General features: G+C 40.1%; 1 protein-coding gene across 1 annotated transcript in view; it reads left to right on the forward strand.

Moving 5' to 3' along the window:
- Positions 1-21298, forward strand: part of LOC126819951 (uncharacterized) — a 36782-nt gene that overhangs the window by 10919 nt on the left and 4565 nt on the right. The window contains exons 2-9 of the mRNA XM_050548054.2: positions 8345-8408; positions 9747-9818; positions 11718-12918; positions 13672-13940; positions 15446-15486; positions 17008-17078; positions 18485-18608; positions 19701-20160. Coding sequence (XP_050404011.1) covers positions 9776-9818; positions 11718-12918; positions 13672-13940; positions 15446-15486; positions 17008-17078; positions 18485-18608; positions 19701-20160 — 2209 coding nt within the window. The 5' untranslated portion in view covers positions 8345-8408; positions 9747-9775. The remainder of the gene's footprint in view (positions 1-8344; positions 8409-9746; positions 9819-11717; positions 12919-13671; positions 13941-15445; positions 15487-17007; positions 17079-18484; positions 18609-19700; positions 20161-21298) is intronic.

Below are 21298 nucleotides of genomic sequence, written 5' to 3' on the forward strand. Positions count from 1 at the left end.
TAAAAAAGCCAAACCCCAAATGATATTTATGAACATGTATATAACATAATAGATAATAGCATAACATAGATTATAGATAGATTACCTGAACATTATCTTAATACGTTAATTTACAGACATTTAATGTAATAAAAACTATAATATTTCACATACATAATATTATATTGAATAAAACATTAAAATTAAAAAATTTTTTTCAATAATATTTCGCATACATAATATATCTAAAACATAATTCATAGTTTATAGATATAGCAAGGGCTTTTTCACGATAAACCATTGACCGGATTTAGCAAGCAAAGGCAATTGTATTGTGGTTGAAGAAAAATCATATCGCCACGTAAAAAAAACATTGCATCTTCATTTAACTATATAAAATTTGTAAATATATCTTAACCTAAAATAAATTTTGTAATATTGCAATTGAACTACAATAAGTTAAATAATATATTTAGATTATCAATTTGCATCACAAAATACACTGGTCATATTATAGAAAGTAGAACACCGAATACAAAATGTAAAAGATGTTTCTGAACATAAGAAGATACGCGTCTGTTTGTGTCACGATTGAATTTGTTATTATACAATAGAAAGTGATAAGGTCGTGGTGGACACATCGGAATAGTCAACCAAGTCTGTCTGTAACCGATTATTACACTGATCGATTTTGATTTGTTTTATAGCATTTTCAAAGACTTTTTTCAATATGATTTTTGACAAACACATACGAATTACTATGTAGAATGATGTAGTAAATTATATTTCGTATGTATGTAATACAAATCGGACCCCGATATAAATCCTGTAATGGAGTTTCATTTCTTTTCATTTCTTGAAACTAGTTGGGAAGCCCCCCGGTCCCTACCCCATGCCCCCGGCTCCTTCAGCTATGGCTACGAGCATGATTTGCTACTATATTATCTTAGCCCGCTGCTTAATATTGAGCGACTTGTTTATTCGACTGAACTATTCGACTGGTTTATTCGACTGAACTATTCGACTGGTTTATTCGACTGAATTATTCGACTGGTTTATTCGACTGGATTATTCGACTGAACTAACTGACTGGTTTTATCGACTGGACGAGGCCACATGAAAATGTCAAATACCTCATCCCCCCCACCCCCGCCCCACCCCACCCCCTTTCTTCGTTCATATCATATATAGGGACTCTATTCTTTTCGAGGCGGACAAGGACAGCTGTCTGGTCGTTCGGATGAGACGAAAAACCGAGGTCCCGTGTCTACATTGGAGTGGACGTAAAAGATCCCTTTGACAGATGGAATTCGATATAAGAGTAGGCCGTAGTGCCGCTGTCCGGGCAAAATTTCCCTCATCGCACAGTGTATGGCGTCTGCCCGTCTTCATTAGCCCAGTTCCAAGCAGAATAGTAGGACGTTAAAACACCATTTCATTTCTTTTCATTTCTTGAAACTAGTTGGGAAGCCCCCCGGTCCCTACCCCATGCCCCCGGCTCCTTCAGCTATGGCTACGAGCATGATTTGCTACTATATTATCTTAGCCCGCTGCCACCGCTGCTTAATATTGAGCGACTTGTTTATTCGACTGAATTATTCGACTGGATTATTCGACTGAATTATTCGACTGAACTATTCGACTGGTTTATTCGACTGAACTTTTCGACTGAATTATTCGACTGGTTTATTCGACTGGATTATTCGACTGAACTAACTGACTGGTTTTATCGACTGGACGAGGCCACATGAAAATGTCATACCTCATCCCCCCCCACCCCGCCCCACCCCACCCCCTTTCTTCGTTTATATCATATATAGGGACTCTATTCTTTTCGAGGCGGACAAGGACAGCTGTCTGGTCGTTCGGATGAGACGAAAAACCGAGGTCCCGTGTCTACATTGGAGTGGACGTAAAAGATCCCTTTGACAGATGGAATTCGATATAAGAGTAGGCCGTAGTGCCGCTGTCCGGGCAAAATTTCCCTCATCGCACAGTGTATGGCGTCTGCCCGTCTTCATTAGCCCAGTTCCAAGCAGAACAGTAGGACGTTAAAACACCATTTCATTTCTTTTCATTTCTTGAAACTAGTTGGGAAGCCCCCCGGTCCCTACCCCATGCCCCCGGCTCCTTCAGCTATGGCTACGAGCATGATTTGCTACTATATTATCTTAGCCCGCTGCCACCGCTGCTTAATATTGAGCGACTTGTTTATTCGACTGAATTATTCGACTGGATTATTCGACTGAACTATTCGACTGGTTTATTCGACTGAACTTTTCGACTGAATTATTCGACTGGTTTATTCGACTGGATTATTCGACTGAACTAACTGACTGGTTTTATCGACTGGACGAGGCCACATGAAAATGTCAAATACCTCATCCCCCCCCCACCCCCGCCCCACCCCATCCGTTTCTTCGTTTATATCATATATAGGGACTCTATTCTTTTCGAGGCGGACAAGGACAGCTGTCTAGTCTTTCGGATGAGACGAAAAACCGAGGTCCCGTGTCTACATTGGAGTGGACGTAAAAGATCCCTTTGACAGATGGAATTCGATATAAGAGTAGGCCGTAGTGCCGCTGTCCGGGCAAAATTTCCCTCATCGCACAGTGTATGGCGTCTGCCCGTCTTCATTAGCCCAGTTCCAAGCAGAACAGAAGGACGTTAAACCCCATTTCATTTCTTTTCATTTCTTGAAACTAGTTGGGAAGCCCCCCGGTCCCTACCCCATGCCCCCGGCTCCTTCAGCTATGGCTACGAGCATGATTTGCTACTATATTATCTTAGCCCGCTGCCACCGCTGCTTAATATTGAGCGACTTGTTTATTCGACTGGATTATTCGACTGAATTATTCGACTGAACTATTCGACTGGTTTATTCGACTGAACTTTTCGACTGGTTTATTCGACTGGATTATTCGACTGAACTAACTGACTGATTTTATCGACTGGACGAGGCCACATGAAAATGTCAAATACCTCATCCCCCCCCCACCCCCGCCCCACCCCATCCGTTTCTTCGTTTATATCATATATAGGGACTCTATTCTTTTCGAGGCGGACAAGGACAGCTGTCTAGTCTTTCGGATGAGACGAAAAACCGAGGTCCCGTGTCTACATTGGAGTGGACGTAAAAGATCCCTTTGACAGATGGAATTCGATATAAGAGTAGGCCGTAGTGCCGCTGTCCGGGCAAAATTTCCCTCATCGCACAGTGTATGGCGTCTGCCCGTCTTCATTAGCCCAGTTCCAAGCAGAACAGTAGGACGTTAAAACCCCATTTCATTTCTTTTCATTTCTTGAAACTAGTTGGGAAGCCCCCCGGTCCCTACCCCATGCCCCCGGCTCCTTCAGCTATGGCTACGAGCATGATTTGCTACTATATTATCTTAGCCCGCTGCCACCGCTGCTTAATATTGAGCGACTTGTTTATTCGACTGAATTATTCGACTGGATTATTCGACTGAATTATTCGACTGAACTATTCGACTGGTTTATTCGACTGAACTTTTCGACTGAATTATTCGACTGGTTTATTCGACTGGATTATTCGACTGGATTATTCGACTGAACTAACTGACTGATTTTATCGACTGGACGAGGCCACATGAAAATGTCAAATACCTCATCCACCCCCCACCCCCGCCCCACCCCACCCCCTTTCTTCGTTTATATCATATATAGGGACTCTATTCTTTTCGAGGCGGACAAGGACAGCTGTCTAGTCTTTCGGATGGGACGAAAAACCGAGGTCCCGTGTCTACATTGGAGTGGACGTAAAAGATCCCTTTGACAGATGGAATTCGATATAAGAGTAGGCCGTAGTGCCGCTGTCCGGGCAAAATTTCCCTCATCGCACAGTGTATGGCGTCTGCCCGTCTTCATTAGCCCAGTTCCAAGCAGAACAGAAGGACGTTAAACCCCATTTCATTTCTTTTCATTTCTTGAAACTAGTTGGGAAGCCCCCCGGTCACTACCCCATGCCCCCGGCTCCTTCAGCTATGGCTACGAGCATGATTTGCTACTATATTATCTTAGCCCGCTGCCACCGCTCCTTAATATTGAGCGACTTGTTTATTCGACTGAATTATTCGACTGGATTATTCGACTGAATTATTCGACTGAACTATTCGACTGGTTTATTCGACTGAACTTTTCGACTGGTTTATTCGACTGGATTATTCGACTGAACTAACTGACTGGTTTTATCGACTGGACGAGGCCACATGAAAATGTCAAATACCTCATCCCCCCCCCACCCCCGCCCCACCCACCCCCTTTCTTCGTTTATATCATATATAGGGACTCTATTCTTTTCGAGGCGGACAAGGACAGCTGTCTAGTCTTTCGGATGGGACGAAAAACCGAGGTCCCGTGTCTACATTGGAGTGGACGTAAAAGATCCCTTTGACAGATGGAATTCGATATAAGAGTAGGCCGTAGTGCCGCTGTCCGGGCAAAATTTCCCTCATCGCACAGTGTATGGCGTCTGCCCGTCTTCATTAGCCCAGTTCCAAGCAGAACAGAAGGACGTTAAACCCCATTTCATTTCTTTTCATTTCTTGAAACTAGTTGGGAAGCCCCCCGGTCCCTACCCCATGCCCCCGGCTCCTTCAGCTATGGCTACGAGCATGATTTGCTACTATATTATCTTAGCCCGCTGCCACCGCTGCTTAATATTGAGCGACTTGTTTATTCGACTGAATTATTCGACTGGATTATTCGACTGAATTATTCGACTGAACTATTCGACTGGTTTATTCGACTGAACTTTTCGACTGAATTATTCGACTGGTTTATTCGACTGGATTATTCGACTGAACTAACTGACTGATTTTATCGACTGGACGAGGCCACATGAAAATGTCAAATACCTCATCCACCCCCCACCCCCGCCCCACCCCACCCCCTTTCTTCGTTTATATCATATATAGGGACTCTATTCTTTTCGAGGCGGACAAGGACAGCTGTCTAGTCTTTCGGATGGGACGAAAAACCGAGGTCCCGTGTCTACATTGGAGTGGACGTAAAAGATCCCTTTGACAGATGGAATTCGATATAAGAGTAGGCCGTAGTGCCGCTGTCCGGGCAAAATTTCCCTCATCGCACAGTGTATGGCGTCTGCCCGTCTTCATTAGCCCAGTTCCAAGCAGAACAGAAGGACGTTAAACCCCATTTCATTTCTTTTCATTTCTTGAAACTAGTTGGGAAGCCCCCCGGTCACTACCCCATGCCCCCGGCTCCTTCAGCTATGGCTACGAGCATGATTTGCTACTATATTATCTTAGCCCGCTGCCACCGCTCCTTAATATTGAGCGACTTGTTTATTCGACTGAATTATTCGACTGGATTATTCGACTGAATTATTCGACTGAACTATTCGACTGGTTTATTCGACTGAACTTTTCGACTGGTTTATTCGACTGGATTATTCGACTGAACTAACTGACTGGTTTTATCGACTGGACGAGGCCACATGAAAATGTCAAATACCTCATCCCCCCCCCACCCCCGCCCCACCCACCCCCTTTCTTCGTTTATATCATATATAGGGACTCTATTCTTTTCGAGGCGGACAAGGACAGCTGTCTAGTCTTTCGGATGGGACGAAAAACCGAGGTCCCGTGTCTACATTGGAGTGGACGTAAAAGATCCCTTTGACAGATGGAATTCGATATAAGAGTAGGCCGTAGTGCCGCTGTCCGGGCAAAATTTCCCTCATCGCACAGTGTATGGCGTCTGCCCGTCTTCATTAGCCCAGTTCCAAGCAGAACAGAAGGACGTTAAACCCCATTTCATTTCTTTTCATTTCTTGAAACTAGTTGGGAAGCCCCCCGGTCCCTACCCCATGCCCCCGGCTCCTTCAGCTATGGCTACGAGCATGATTTGCTACTATATTATCTTAGCCCGCTGCCACCGCTGCTTAATATTGAGCGACTTGTTTATTCGACTGAATTATTCGACTGGATTATTCGACTGAATTATTCGACTGAACTATTCGACTGGTTTATTCGACTGAACTTTTCGACTGAATTATTCGACTGGTTTATTCGACTGGATTATTCGACTGAACTAACTGACTGATTTTATCGACTGGACGAGGCCACATGAAAATGTCAAATACCTCATCCCCCCCACCCCCGCCCCACCCCACCCCCTTTCTTCGTTTATATCATATATAGGGACTCTATTCTTTTCGAGGCGGACAAGGACAGCTGTCTAGTCTTTCGGATGAGACGAAAAACCGAGGTCCCGTGTCTACATTGGAGTGGACGTAAAAGATCCCTTTGACAGATGGAATTCGATATAAGAGTAGGCCGTAGTGCCGCTGTCCGGGCAAAATTTCCCTCATCGCACAGTGTATGGCGTCTGCCCGTCTTCATTAGCCCAGTTCCAAGCAGAACAGAAGGACGTTAAACCCCATTTCATTTCTTTTCATTTCTTGAAACTAGTTGGGAAGCCCCCCGGTCCCTACCCCATGCCCCCGGCTCCTTCAGCTATGGCTACGAGCATGATTTGCTACTATATTATCTTAGCCCGCTGCCACCGCTGCTTAATATTGAGCGACTTGTTTATTCGACTGAATTATTCGACTGAACTATTCGACTGGTTTATTCGACTGAACTTTTCGACTGGTTTATTCGACTGGATTATTCGACTGAACTAACTGACTGATTTTATCGACTGGACGAGGCCACATGAAAATGTCAAATACCTCATCCCCCCCCACCCCCGCCCCACCCCATCCGTTTCTTCGTTTATATCATATATAGGGACTCTATTCTTTTCGAGGCGGACAAGGACAGCTGTCTAGTCTTTCGGATGAGACGAAAAACCGAGGTCCCGTGTCTACATTGGAGTGGACGTAAAAGATCCCTTTGACAGATGGAATTCGATATAAGAGTAGGCCGTAGTGCCGCTGTCCGGGCAAAATTTCCCTCATCGCACAGTGTATGGCGTCTGCCCGTCTTCATTAGCCCAGTTCCAAGCAGAACAGTAGGACGTTAAAACCCCATTTCATTTCTTTTCATTTCTTGAAACTAGTTGGGAAGCCCCCCGGTCCCTACCCCATGCCCCCGGCTCCTTCAGCTATGGCTACGAGCATGATTTGCTACTATATTATCTTAGCCCGCTGCCACCGCTGCTTAATATTGAGCGACTTGTTTATTCGACTGAATTATTCGACTGGATTATTCGACTGAACTATTCGACTGAACTATTCGACTGGTTTATTCGACTGAACTTTTCGACTGAATTATTCGACTGGTTTATTCGACTGGATTATTCGACTGAACTAACTGACTGGTTTTATCGACTGGACGAGGCCACATGAAAATGTCAAATACCTCATCCCCCCCACCCCCGCCCCACCCCATCCCCTTTCTTCGTTCATATCATATATAGGGACTCTATTCTTTTCGAGGCGGACAAGGACAGCTGTCTAGTCGTTCGGATGGGACGAAAAACCGAGGTCCCGTGTCCACATTGACGTGGTCGTAAAAGATCCCTTTGACAGATGGAATTCGATATAAGAGTAGGCCGTAGTGCCGCTGTCCGGGCAAAATTTCCCTCATCGCACAGTGTATGGCGTATGCCCGTCTTCATTAGCCCAGTTCCAAGCAGAACAGTAGGACGTTAAAACACCATTTCATTTCTTTTCATTTCTTGAAACTAGTTGGGAAGCCCCCCGGTCTCTACCCCATGCCCCGGCTCCTTCAGCTATGTCTAAGAGCATGATTTGCTACCATATCATCTTAGCCCACTGCCACCGCTGCTTAATATTGAGCGACTTGTTTATTCGACTGAATTATTCGACTGAAGTATTCGACTGGTTTATTCGACTGAACTTTTCGACTGAATTATTCGACTGGTTTATTCGACTGGATTATTCGACTGAACTAACTGACTGATTTTATCGACTGGACGAGGCCACATGATAATGTCAAATACCTCATCCCCATCGCCCCCCTAACCCAACATATCATATATAGGGACTCTATTCTTTTGGAGGTGGACAAGGACAGATGTCTAGTCGTTCGGATGGGACGAAAAACCGAGGTCCCGTGTACACATTGGCGTGCACTTAAAAGATGGGGGCATATGGGGATGAGGGAAAAAGTCAAGCATGACTTTATTAAGCCGCGGTGGCAATAACTAAGATAACACCTTAAAGTTTTAATTTGAACAATCAAATTTGAACATGAGGGGACGTAAAAAATAAACAAAAACAATGATAAAAGATACTGGAATTAGTGCGTTTTTTCTTTAACTTATACAGATTACAAACGATTCCAAAATTTTAATAAGCCATCGACCGGTTTATTCGACTGACTATTTGTTTTGGACTTAGGGTCGACTCGTTTAAATTAATATTTTATGTTTTAGAAATTCGGCGAGATTTGCAGGAAACCACAAGAATTTTGGTATTAAACTCTTGCTTCATATTTATAAAGAGGCGATTCGTCATAAATTAGTCGAATTTAACGACTTTTATTACTGCATTGTGGTTATTTAACAAACGTGTCAACTAAGAAAAACAGAAAGCACGCCATCTCAATAATATGCCTATCGAGTAGCCATCGCTGCATCCGCGTTCACCGCACTCAAAGTCTATTAAGAAATCCATTTGTATAAAATGGACCCAAACTGCCGTCAGTGCATGTATTCAAGATTCCACATGTATATGTTATTTAATTAGTCTGTGAGTGTATTCATACAAAAGAATAGCCTACATGTGGACATTATAACTGTGTGAACCAATGGTAAATTATAAACGGATTTCTTCGATTGTGAACAAACTACTGAATAATTGTTATTAAAAACTTGCCTATGTGTTTGAAATCACCACCGGTTGAATAAAATCCATTGCACAATTAAATATCCAAACCAAAACCAAAGTTCTCTCTTGAAAAGTCAATGTTTTTGCTTGTATTTTCGACAGTGTCCATCACAACATTACACATGTCACGTCATGAGCTAAACCATCATAATATGTTGAAGGGGGTAAAGGTTGAATCACGTGTGTTGTAATCACAACAGCGCACTACCGTTTCGATTTTTTGAGTTTAGGCAATACAATAGCAACTGAGACAAAGACATCGATTTGGAAACAATTGATTGTCAGTCTACTATTTATGTTTTTAAACGCCCAAACTCATTACTGGGTTCCGAGAGGAATAGCTTATTCATACACAACCGTTGCGACAGACAAGCCTTGCTTTGACCCCCCTATACGAAATGATATATCCTGATAAGTGATATATTAGCCTTCATTTTGGTTATTTCTCGGTGTCAAAGTTTGTGATGAGTTCAATTTTACAGGAGAGAACTTTTTTATTCGCTAGGACATATAGTTGTACAATAGATTTTATATAACTGGAGGTAATTTCAAACACACAGGTAAGTTTATAATAACCAAAGTATAGTAGTTTGTTCATAATCGAAGAAATCCGTTTATTATTTACCACGGTTCACACAGTAGTAGTAGTAGGCCTACTGTTTTTATGAATGTGGTGGATGAATAGGCCTTTTTTCAGGGCAGCATCTGTATTTTTGTAGGCACGTGGTACTACCAGTAGAAATTTTTAGGGGATGTTCAGGTTGACAAGAGGTGACTGCACACCAAATTTCAGACATTAGGGCCTACCTGAATTATTAATTTTGTTCAGATCATGCATTAGGATATATTGAATATGACTTTATGAGTAGTGGACAGATTTAGCCCTGGTAATGACATGTATTTTTTTTTTTTTTACTTGCAGGTTGATGTTATTACTAGAATTCTGTGAAGATGTCAGGCTTTAGAAGGGGACCGTCAGGTTTTGGCAATTTTGGTAAGCACAGTTGTGGTGTTCCAAATTAGATAGTCAGTCCGAAATATGTGACTCATTTTCTGGTCTTTATTGTGTTGATGACCTGGCCGCAGGAAAGATTCTGAAAGATAAAAACTTGTTTTGTATAGTAGCTAAGTGAGTAAGTGGCTTTCTAACTTGGAGGTCGTAGGTTCACTCCCTTTGTTGTCCGAGAAAGTTCATAGAGATATTCCGGCGTGGTTTTCCCTTGTAAGTATTGCAGGATGGAGAGCCTGACAAGTATCAATGAAAAAAGAACGCATAAAATAGGGTTGTTCACATATCGATTTTACTTGCTTCTATTGATTATTTTGAGAGACTCTAAATAGCACAGATGTAGAGAGCAAAAACGCAAAATTTTTGAATGTCTGCGTATTTTTACGCAACTCGATATCGATCCACTGCGACCTCTGGCTCCATGAGTGTTTTTCAGGGAATCCATTATTTTTTTAGTAAGATTGGATATTTCTACTTTCCATATATACCAAAATTGCAAATGATTTTATTGGAAATAACCACCCGATAAATACTTTTCTGGGAACATACTCTTCAATTGATTTGGTCATTATTTTGATCCACATCAATATCGTGATTTAAAACAATTTTATTAATTTGATATAGGCAGGACTAAAAATTCATTTTGTTTTCTTGGTAAATATTGACTTGGTTATGAATCATGATATGTACATGTATTGTAGCACCTGAATCGCAATATATATCGTATCGTGACTGCAGTGACAATACCCAGCATTAATTTTCACCTTTGCTTTTAATCGACCCTTTTGTATATCAGACATGAGCTACCCTCATGTACCGGTATCAATATTTCTTAATATTTTGCTGACATGTGGTTTTCATAGCAGGTATTGTTTTCAACACAACATCTTCCAACATATAAGTTTTTAAAAAATTGTATTATGTATACGGTTTCAGGGAGGTAAAACATGTGAAAATTATTAAAAACTGACATCAGTCTGTGCTTTATCATTATTCTTCTCTCTCCCTTCTGGCCCAACCTGTAACGCTGAGATATGCACTTAAAATGCACTATTCAAGGGTTCTGCCACACAATTTTATGTCCTTATTATGGTACATATAGAGAATCTCCTACAAGTCTATTTTGATATCGGGGGGTTGGATGGCTGAATGGTTAGCACGTGCGCGCTGTATCATGAGGACTGTCATTGAGTCAACTGGCGTGGTTTCAAATCCCCGGTTGTACATGACAAGGAATAGGGTTGCCTGTCCAACCTCGTGGGTTTTCTCCGGGTCCTCCAGTTTCCTCCCACTGCTAAAGACCCCTACGCGCAAGCGAATCATTGAAATAAAATAAATTAAACCATATGTTAGTCCCGAAATGACCTAGTCTGTGTCGAGTGGATGTTAAACCCCATTTCTCTCTCTCTCTCTCTTTTTTGATATCAAAAAAGACGAGTAGGAGATTTTTTATTTATCACCCAATCACCCAATAAATAAATATAATTCTTTGCTATAGATTTCACTTTTACTGAACCTGATTACATTACGGCGTAGTGATACATCATTTTTTGACAGCAATTCAACCATTGCAATGTCCTTTATATTGTCCCAGTGTTTCCATCATGGCCAATTAAATAAAAATTGTTCCTTTTTAATAAGAAAGAAGTTACTTTTAATAAAAAATGAACTGTTCTTTGAAAATAAAAAAAAAGTAGTTCCTTTTTGATTGACCAATTAAATTCATGTAAAGCGATATCTCCTAAGGAGATATCGCAGTAGATTATGAAATTTATCACTCAAGCGATATCTACTGTAGAATGTATTATTGGGTGATAAAATTTATTCAATAGTCTTTGTGAAATTTGAAATACTAAGTTTTTATTCTATTTTTGAATTTTGTAGGTAAACGGAAAGCCTTTGACAATTATGGAGGCCCCGAAAAATACCCCAGAGGGGATTGGGGAGGTGGTGGTGGATATTACGACGGTTATGGTGATGGTTATGGTGGACCTGGACCTCGTGCTGGGTATGGTGGAGGACCATCAAGTTATCCACCCTATGGTGGTGGTGGCTATAATCCCCACAAAGAAATGCAGAAAATGGAAATGATGAAACAGATAGCTCAGTTGGAATCGGAACTAGATGCCGATTACTATCATGATGTATGGGAAGGAGATAGAGGATGGAGGGGTGGGAGAAGGGAACGGATGAATGAGGGCTGGAGAGGGTCTGATAGAAGATCGTCTGGTGGTCGGTCTGATGGTGGAAGAAGATCTGGTAGAGGTAGTGGAAAGGGGTCACGATCACTGGAAGATGAGCAAGATCCTTATTATGATTCCTATGGCCGTGGCGTTAGAATTCAGAGTAAAACAACACCAGATCCCAAACAAGCGAAACCAGGACAGAAAGAGACTAGATATCGTGGCCGAAATCGAGGAAAAGATAAACAGGATCGAATGGAAATATGTGGTATTCCCAGTAAAGAAACTGTTCAGAAATTAATGCATTTCATGAAAAGTTTTCCTGATAAAGATGATCCTATTTCTACTCTTCTGGAAGGAGTTGAAGCCAGTGGTGTCAATGTCGAGGCCACTTTTAGATCTGCTTACGTGTATCTCGATGGCCTCCTCATTGGTCACTCCCTGCAAAAGCCTATTCGCTTTTCTGCATTTAGAGATGCTCTTACATGCTTGCGACGGAACACAGTTGAAGAAATTTTCGCAAGAAGCGAAAAACTTCTGAAAAACGAAGAGAGGATTTTTTTGCATGCTACTTTGGTTTCACCGATATCTTTCTCTGAAAAACCATTCGAGGAGCGTCTGAGCCTGTTGATGGATGAAATAAAAGAATGCGATCGAATCGGAACAACTTTTAATGTTTTTAGTGCTAAGTATTTTATTAATCTTGCTCATCTGATCGTCAAATTGCCTACTACCGGTGCTCCGAAAGAGGACTTGTATGACAGTCGACTGTACGCAAATGAGTTGTTCCTAGCCAATGCTAGAGGCCGCACGACAAACAATGTGACATTCAACATGTATAACAACGTAAAGACGCTATTTACAGAGAAAACCGTTGAAGACATCTTACAACATGAGAAAAGGTTTGTAGACTTCTTCCTTTTTAATACAGAGCCACAGTGTCTAAGTGAGTAAGATGCTGGCTTGCTAACCTGCAGGTCGCAATTAGCCTGTGTTATTTGTTATTGTTACCAATATTTGTTAGGGTTGCATATATTCTGGTTCTCATTCAAGGGAAGTAAATCTCTGTAAGTGTTTCTTGAAAAGAAGAACTGAACACAAGATAGCTCCTATCTTAAGTAGATTAGAACAGTTCGCCCATATAATGATTCAGTTTAAAAATGGAGAAACCAGGCTAAGACTGAAATAACCAGTACGTTGGTTATGATCAATGCACAGCACACATGTTGTCAAAACTACACCCATTGATAACTTCATTCAAAATAAAGTACTTTGAATGAAATTTTCAATATATTAATTTTACTTTATCTATTTTTTAAATATTATAGCGACAATGGCTATCTCTTTTATCTAAATCTTACATAATGCCACTTTAAGTAGTCTAATGCGTTTGCTTTAGATCATTCATTATATCTGCCATTTAATTATGTTTCTGTCCCAGTTGTGTAATGTATCCGACAAAGAGTTAAGTGGTCAGTCTAATCCTGTTGGTTTCCTCTGGGTCCTCTTTTGTTTTGTCACTGCTGAAGATCCCAATGTGCCACAGCTGGGACGGTATAAGGAGCCCTAGTTAGGGTGGATTTAATTGGTCTAAATGCTAATGGGTTAATTCTCTCTCTCTCCCTCTCTCTCATTTCTCTCTCCCTCTCTCTTAGTTTCCAGGATGATTTGAAGAATATGACGGTAGAGAGTATAATGTACAGAGGATGTGGTGCCGTAGAGGAAGATAATACACTTCAGTTACGAGCATTCCGACAGTTACATCAGTGGTTACCACCACCCAAGCTAGAAGAACTTGTTGTCATCGATAAAGATGCGTGGAGTAATTCACCATTTGAAACAATAGAGGAAGGGTGTAGAAGGTGTGGTCTCACGATGAAATGGAATTTAGACACAGTTCCACCATCAACTGTTAAATTATCAGGTAATATTAAATGGACACTTTTCATCAAGTCACGTCTAGTGGTTTAATAAGTGCTTGTGAAGTCATAAGCTCTGTCATTGAGTTAAGTGGCATGGTTTAGATTCCTGGCTTGTACGTGACAAGGAGATAGTTTGCCTGTCCAACCTCATGTATTTTCTCTGGGTCATCCGGTTTGCTACCACTGCTAAAGACCCCTACGCACATGTGAATTATTGAAATGAAATTGTACCATACCTTAGTCCAGAAATAACCTAGTTTCTCTCCCTCTTTACAAAGCAAATGAATTAAATATGATTTAATATCCTATGCCATGCAGTGCTTTGAAGGAAATCAGGCTTAAAAATTGTAAGAAACTTTTCTCAGCCAACACTGGCATAGAATTTTTATACGCCCACATCTTCATGTGGACGTATTATGCTGTCGCCCCTGTCCGTCCGTCCACAATTGTTTGTGGACTCTCTACAGGTCACAATTCTTATCCGATTTCGACGAAACTTGAAATATAGGTTTATCCCCAAAAGATCTCGGCTGCTTTCGATATTGGCATGTATCGGACCGAAACTTCATGGATTATGGCCTCTTTGTACAAAAAATCACGTTTTTAGCTTGTGGACCCTATAGAGGTCACAATTTTTATCCGATTTTGTTGAAACCTGAAATATAAGTTTATAACCCAAAGATCTCAGTTCCTTTCGATATTTGCGCATATCGGACAGTAACTTCCTGAATTATGGCCCCTGATTGTACGAAAAATCACGTTTTTAGCTTGTGGACCCTATAGAAGTCATAATTTTTATCCCATTTAAAAAAATGTATTATTATATCACCGTTACACCCTAAGGACGACTGAGTTTGAATTTCATGAAAATCGGCCCAAAATTGACAGACAAAATGGCCGCCGTTCATTCTCAAATAGCGTAAAAATATGGTATATCAAGGTTGTGGGCCCTATAGAGGTCACATTTTTTATCCGATTTTGTTGAAACTTGAAATATAAGTTTATAACCCAAAGATCTCGGTTCCTTTCAATATTTGCCCATATCGGACCGTAACTTCCTGAATTATGGCCCCTGATTGTACGAAAAATCATGTTTTTAGCTTGTGGACCCATTAGAGGTCATAATTTTTATCCGATTTAAAAAACCGTATTATTATATTACCGTTCCACCCTAAAGACAGTTGAGTTTGAATTTTGTGAAAATCGTTAAAAAATTGACAGACAAAATGGCCGCCGTTCATTCTCAAATGGCGTAAAAATATGGTATATCAAGGTTGTGGACCCTATAGAGGTCACAATTTTTATCCGATTTTGTTGAAACTTGAAATGTAAGTTTATAACACAAAGATCTCAGTTCCTTTCGATATATGCGCACATCGAAATGTAATTTCCTGAATTATGGCCCTTGATTGTAGGAAAAATCACTTTCTTGTTAGCTTGTTCTCTATCCATCTCTCGAAAATGTGGGCGTATCCTGCCTGGCAGCCGCTGGTTTATTTTATTTCAGACTACAGAGTTTTAAAAGAGGAGGATCCTAAGAATGAGTTGGTAAGTTGTAAATTACATTTATTTTTATCTTGTCACCTTCCCTGTGTCCTTCCAGCATTCTGTTCTTCCTGTTGTTTGTGTTTGTTCTGTAGTCATGGTTACAGTTTTCGAGATGTTAGCTCAACATAATTACTACTCCAATATCTAAGTTACAGTTAAAGCCTCATTACCTGCCTTTACCCCTAATTTTAGGGCATGCTTGATTGTTAGTCTGGACCAGAACTTCCTGAATTGTTATCGAGTGCCACACTTCTGTAAGTCCTGTGAGCAGAATCGTGATGTAATTAATTAACCATCTAGAGTTATTTTGATAACTAACAAGAGCATGCCAGCTTTCCCAATATGACAGACTCTAATTTTAAGAAATAATTTTAGACTGTTAGTTCATGCCAGCTTTCCCAATATGACAGACTCTAATTTTAAGAAATAATTTTAGACATGCTAAAAGTACCTTTGGTTCTAAGAGGAGGGTTAAGCACAATGAATATGTATCACCTGTCATTGTCGGTTGAGGTATCTTCTTATACAGTCTGGGGGGTTGGATGGCCGAATGGTTAGCATGTGCGCGCTGTATCATAAGGCCTGTAATTAAGTTAACCGGCGTAGTTTCGAATCCCTGGTTGTACGTGACAAGGATTAGGGTCACCTGTCCAACCTCGTGGGTTTTCTCCGGGTCCTCAAGTTTCCTCCCACTGCTAAAGACCCCTACGCGCAAGCGAATTATTGAAATAAAATTAAACCATATGTTAGTCCCGAAATGACTTAGTTTGTGTCGAGTGGGTGTTCAACCCCATCTCTCTCTCTCTCTCTCTCTCTCTCTCTTATACAGTCTGCAATTCCCCTTTTCACTCGGTGTCACAATTTAAGGAATTGAGAGAGTTCACTTCCAGAACGTTTGATCGTGTATCATCTTTAACCCTTTGATTGCACCCCAAAGAATGCAACAATTTTTTGTGTAATAGCATAGACCAGAGGTCTCAAACATGTGGTCTGCGGTGGAACGAATTTCAACAAACTGATGTGTCGATAACAGTTGAAATCATTTAAAATCATTTATTATTGTTTTCTGGTTTCAGTAAAACTCTGACTTCTGTATGTATTTCATAGATATCTAAGTTGTATGTAATACAAGAGAATGTTGTGTTCAATATTATATCTTGGCAGTTAAGAAACGTGTCTAATAAAAAAATTACCTGTGTCAAGAACGTTTGGCTCTGTTTTTAAAATTCAGTAAAGTTCAAGGACATTTGACTTCATCTTGATATTTTTGTATCTCTCCAGCCCACTTCATGTAAAATATTAGGTCATGTGGCCCCTGTATCCAAATGAGTTTGACACCCCTGGCATACACTCTCCTACCAATTGTAGCTGGGTAAACTGGAATACAACGATGAAGTGTCTTGTTCGAGGACACGCTAACTCAAGAATTAACACACAATTTGAGTCTTGCTCACAAATGATTGTGTTAAGATTCTTGTCAAATCTGTTTCATAGTCTGACAATATATCTTTTACCTTGTAGGTGTGCCAATGGTTTTCTTCAATATCTAAAGCCATCAGCACAGCTAAAGTAGACAAGCTCAACATGTTCACGTAAGTAGACAAAATCATTGAGTTCACATCATTAAAGTAGACAAAATCTCCCAGATCTCATCATTAAAGTAGACAAAATCACCCAGTTCAATTAAGTAGATAATATCATCCAGTTCACGTTAGTAGACAAAATTACCCTGTTCACATAAGTAGACAAAATTATTCACATAAGTAGACAAAATTACCCTGTTCATATAAGTAGACAAAATCATCGAGTTCATGTAAGTGGATAAATTCATCCAGTTCATGTTAGACGACAAAATCATCCAGTTCACGTAAGCAGATAATCATCCAGTTCATGTAAGTAGATAAAGTCATCCAGTTCATGTTAAGACGACAAAATCATCCAATTCATGTTGGTAGATAAGTTCATCCAGTTCATGTTTTTAGATAAGTTCATCCAGTTCATGTTAGACGACAAAGTCATCCAGTTCACATAAGTACAGTAGAATCTGTATGAGCAGCCACTCCTATTCAGCGACATCTCCTTGTAAGCGGCCACGATAAATTCCCCCCATAGAAATTCTGTTGTTTCATCTCTTTATTCAACGGTCACTCCTCCTATAATATTACAGAGTTACACCCCCTGTAAATAGGTGATAAAATTAGCGATGTTTTTTTTCTTCATGTGCTTTTTTGATAGAATAAAATTAATTCATCGATTTTCTTCACAAAAATGGATAAATATTATCGAATGCATCACAATGGTAGACAGTAGTATCGAAGGTTGGTACAAAATGATAAGTTTACAGAAGTTATGTCCGAGATTTGAGTAAAGAATTTACGTTCGGTGCAAGATTCAGCGACCGTCAAATTTACCGCTTCCAATGCATTCAAGCGTAATATTTAATTTATGTCAGCACAAAAAGCACCAAGATTTTATTAAGAGGCCACTCCCGTTATGTCCGAGATTTGAGTAAAGAATTTTTGTTCGGCGCAAGATTCAGCGACAGTCAAATTTACCGCTTCCAATGCATCCAAGCGTAATATTTAATTTATGTCAGCACAAAAAGCAACAAGATTTTATTAAGAGGCCACTCCCGTTAAGCTGTCAGTTATGAAAATTCCCTTGGGTGGCTGCTTAATGCAGATTCTACTGTAGTTAATCATCCAGTTCATGTAAGTAGATAAAGTCATCCAGTTCACATTAGACTACAAATTCATCCAGTTCATACAGTAGATAATTATCCAGTTTATATAATCATCCAGTTCATGTAAATAGATAAAATAATCCAGTAAAGCGCAAAATCATTACATCATTGAGAAGGAATGTAAAAAAACTATTTATTCTTGACTCAATGAAGTGTAGTTGGGTGGCATACTGCATGGGTATGCCTGTCTTCATTAGCCCCAGTGATGTGGAAAAGTAGAAGGTCAAACTCTAGTTTATAACATTATATTTACAGGTGTAAATTAGAAATAGAAGGTACTAAGATAGGAGAGGGTGTTGGTACCACCAGAAAAGAAGCTATTAGATCAGCAGCTTGTAAAGCATTGAGTAGTCTCGTTAAAACACAGACTATTGTCAGGGTAACAATAACATTTTTACATGCTCATAATTTTCTTTCATGACTTTTAGGGATGGGTGGTCGAATGGTTAACACGAGTCTGTTGGATCATAAGGTCCGTCATTGAGTCAAGTGCCATGGTTTTGACTCCTCGCTTGTACATGACAAGGCGTAGGGTCACCTGTCCAGCCTTGTGGGTTTTCTCTGGGTCCTCCGGTTTCCTCACAATTCTAATGACCCCTATGAACAAGGGAATTATTGAAATAGTCGCGAAATGACCTAGTTTGTGTCGCGTGGACGTTAAACATCACTCTGTCTCTCTCTCTCTCTCTCTCTCTCTCTCTCTCTTTCAGTTATGTTGTAATTTACCCGCTTGTAGGGTCACTTTTCTAACTTTGTGGGTTTTCTCTGGGTCCTCCGGTTTCCTCCCACTGCTAAAGACCCCTACGCATAAGCGAATTATTAAAATGAAATTGAACCATATGTTAGTCCCGAACTGACCCAGCTTGTGTCAAGTTGATGTTAAACCCCATTCTCTCTCTTTTATGATTTAACTTTGACTTAAAGTGGCTGATCGTCATTCGCATTATTTTGAACAATATCAACGCAATATCAAACAATATTAATTCAATCTAAATAGAGCAAATTATTATATTGATTTGAACAATTCATGATTTTTAGGAGTCTGAAAATGCACCAAAAATGGTCCAGAATTAAAATTGAGACTTCCGTTTTTAGTAGACAATTCCATTACAGATGTTTTATGTAAAAGCTAAATCTGCCTATTGCAGCTCTTTTGGCCTAAGATGTTAAATAAATCGTTAATTATACATTTATTTACATGGCACGCCCATAATCAACTCTCTAGACCATCGGACGGATTGAAACACGTTCGCCATTTAATAATTTAATTTAAAAATAAATAATCAAGACTTTGTTATTATCATAACAATGATACCATTGAAAATTGAGACTGCGCTATTCTTAAAACAATCAAGTAATTTGACTGAGATTTTCAATATATTCCCTTTTCATTATCTATTTTTAAACTATTATAGCAAGAACTGTCAGCTCCTTATAATCTTACATAATGCATCTTTAAATCTAATTTCAGTTTTCCAATAAGAAAATGTATGGAAACTTGAAAGAAATCCAGTTCAATGACATGAAGCAGGAGGCCATAAAGCTACGAGAGGAGATGCCTGAACCTCCGAACTTCGATGATTTCTTTATGGAGATAGATGAAGGCTATCATGATAAAGATGAGGATGATGAAAATCAAGATGGGTTAGAGCCGAAAGGCATGTCGGAAGATAAAAATGATAAAGACAGTGATAAAAAAGACGAAGAATCCACCAAGGCCGAAGACGCTGGGGTTAAAACTGAAGAAACTTCAACCAAAGAAGAAGAAAAAAACGAAGACAATAGCGAGTCCGTTAAAAATGAAGACGGTTCGACCAAAGAAGAAGAAGAAAAGGATGATGAAAACAGTAAATCAGAGAAAAATGGTTCGACCGATGGCAAAAAGAAAGTGAAATATTCGTTAACTGATCCTTTTTTAGCAGACATGAAAGGTATGGTCTTTATACCATGATCATATGGTGAATGAAATGGGATTTAATGTCCTGCTCTTCTGCTACATAGGAGATACAAAGACAGGCATACACTATGCAGAGGGAAATTTTGCCTGGACAGCGGCGTTACAGCCTACTCTTATTTCAAATTCTAATGTGTACATTGGACATTGGTTTTCCATCCCATCCATACGACTAGACTTTGTTGCTTTCTAGGCCCTGCATCCCGTGAAAGAGGGATGATTGAGTGGTCTAGAAAGGTATGGTCTTTTAATCATGGGGGAGGGGTGTTCGAGTGGTCAAGAAAGGTATGGTCTTTATACCATCAGGAGTGGTCGAGTGGTCTAGAAAGGTATGGTCTTTATACCATGGGGTAGGGATGGTGGAGGGGGTCTTGAATAGTATGGTCTTTATACCAACGAGGAGGGTTGACAAGAAATGTATACCATTTAATTAAACACAACAAGTCTGGCCTTGTTTTTGGTTTATTTGGTCACATCCGAAAGACTCCATGGTTTTGCATCAAACCTGGAAAAATCCATGGAACTTTCTCTATACCGGTGGCTAAGTGAGTAAGATGCTGACTCTCTAGTCTGGAGGTCGCGGGTTCGATCCTGTTGTTGGCCGAGAAAGATCAGAGGTTTTTGGGCATGGTTTCCTCTTTTCAGAGTTTGGATGGGATGAAAAATGAAGCTCCTGTGCACCAAGGTCATAAAATGATCACCTAACAGTACCAAGTTTGGTTTTCGACGATTTTCCCACATTGTGCCAAAACTATGAAATTCTTTACCTGTCAATCTCAAAACTTCGCAGTGTTTTGAAACTTTCAAATCAAAACTAAAATCTCATCTGTTTAAATCATATTATAAACAAACCTACGGCATAAGCATACATGTACTGTTTGGATGGAATGCGCACAATATAAATTTTCATTATTATTACTATAACACAATAGCGTGCACATAAAAAATTCCTTGACAGTTGGAATTCTATATAAGAGTAGGCCGTAGCGTGTCTGTCCGGGCAAAATTTCACTCATAGCACAGTGTATAACGTCTTCATTAGCCCAGTTGGTGCTAAACAGTAGGACGTTAAACCCCATTTCATTTCATTTGAATTGAACCCAGACAAACTTCAG

This window comes from Patella vulgata, chromosome 1, assembly GCF_932274485.2.
Source record: "Patella vulgata chromosome 1, xgPatVulg1.2, whole genome shotgun sequence".
Classification (NCBI taxonomy): Eukaryota; Metazoa; Mollusca; class Gastropoda; family Patellidae; genus Patella; species Patella vulgata.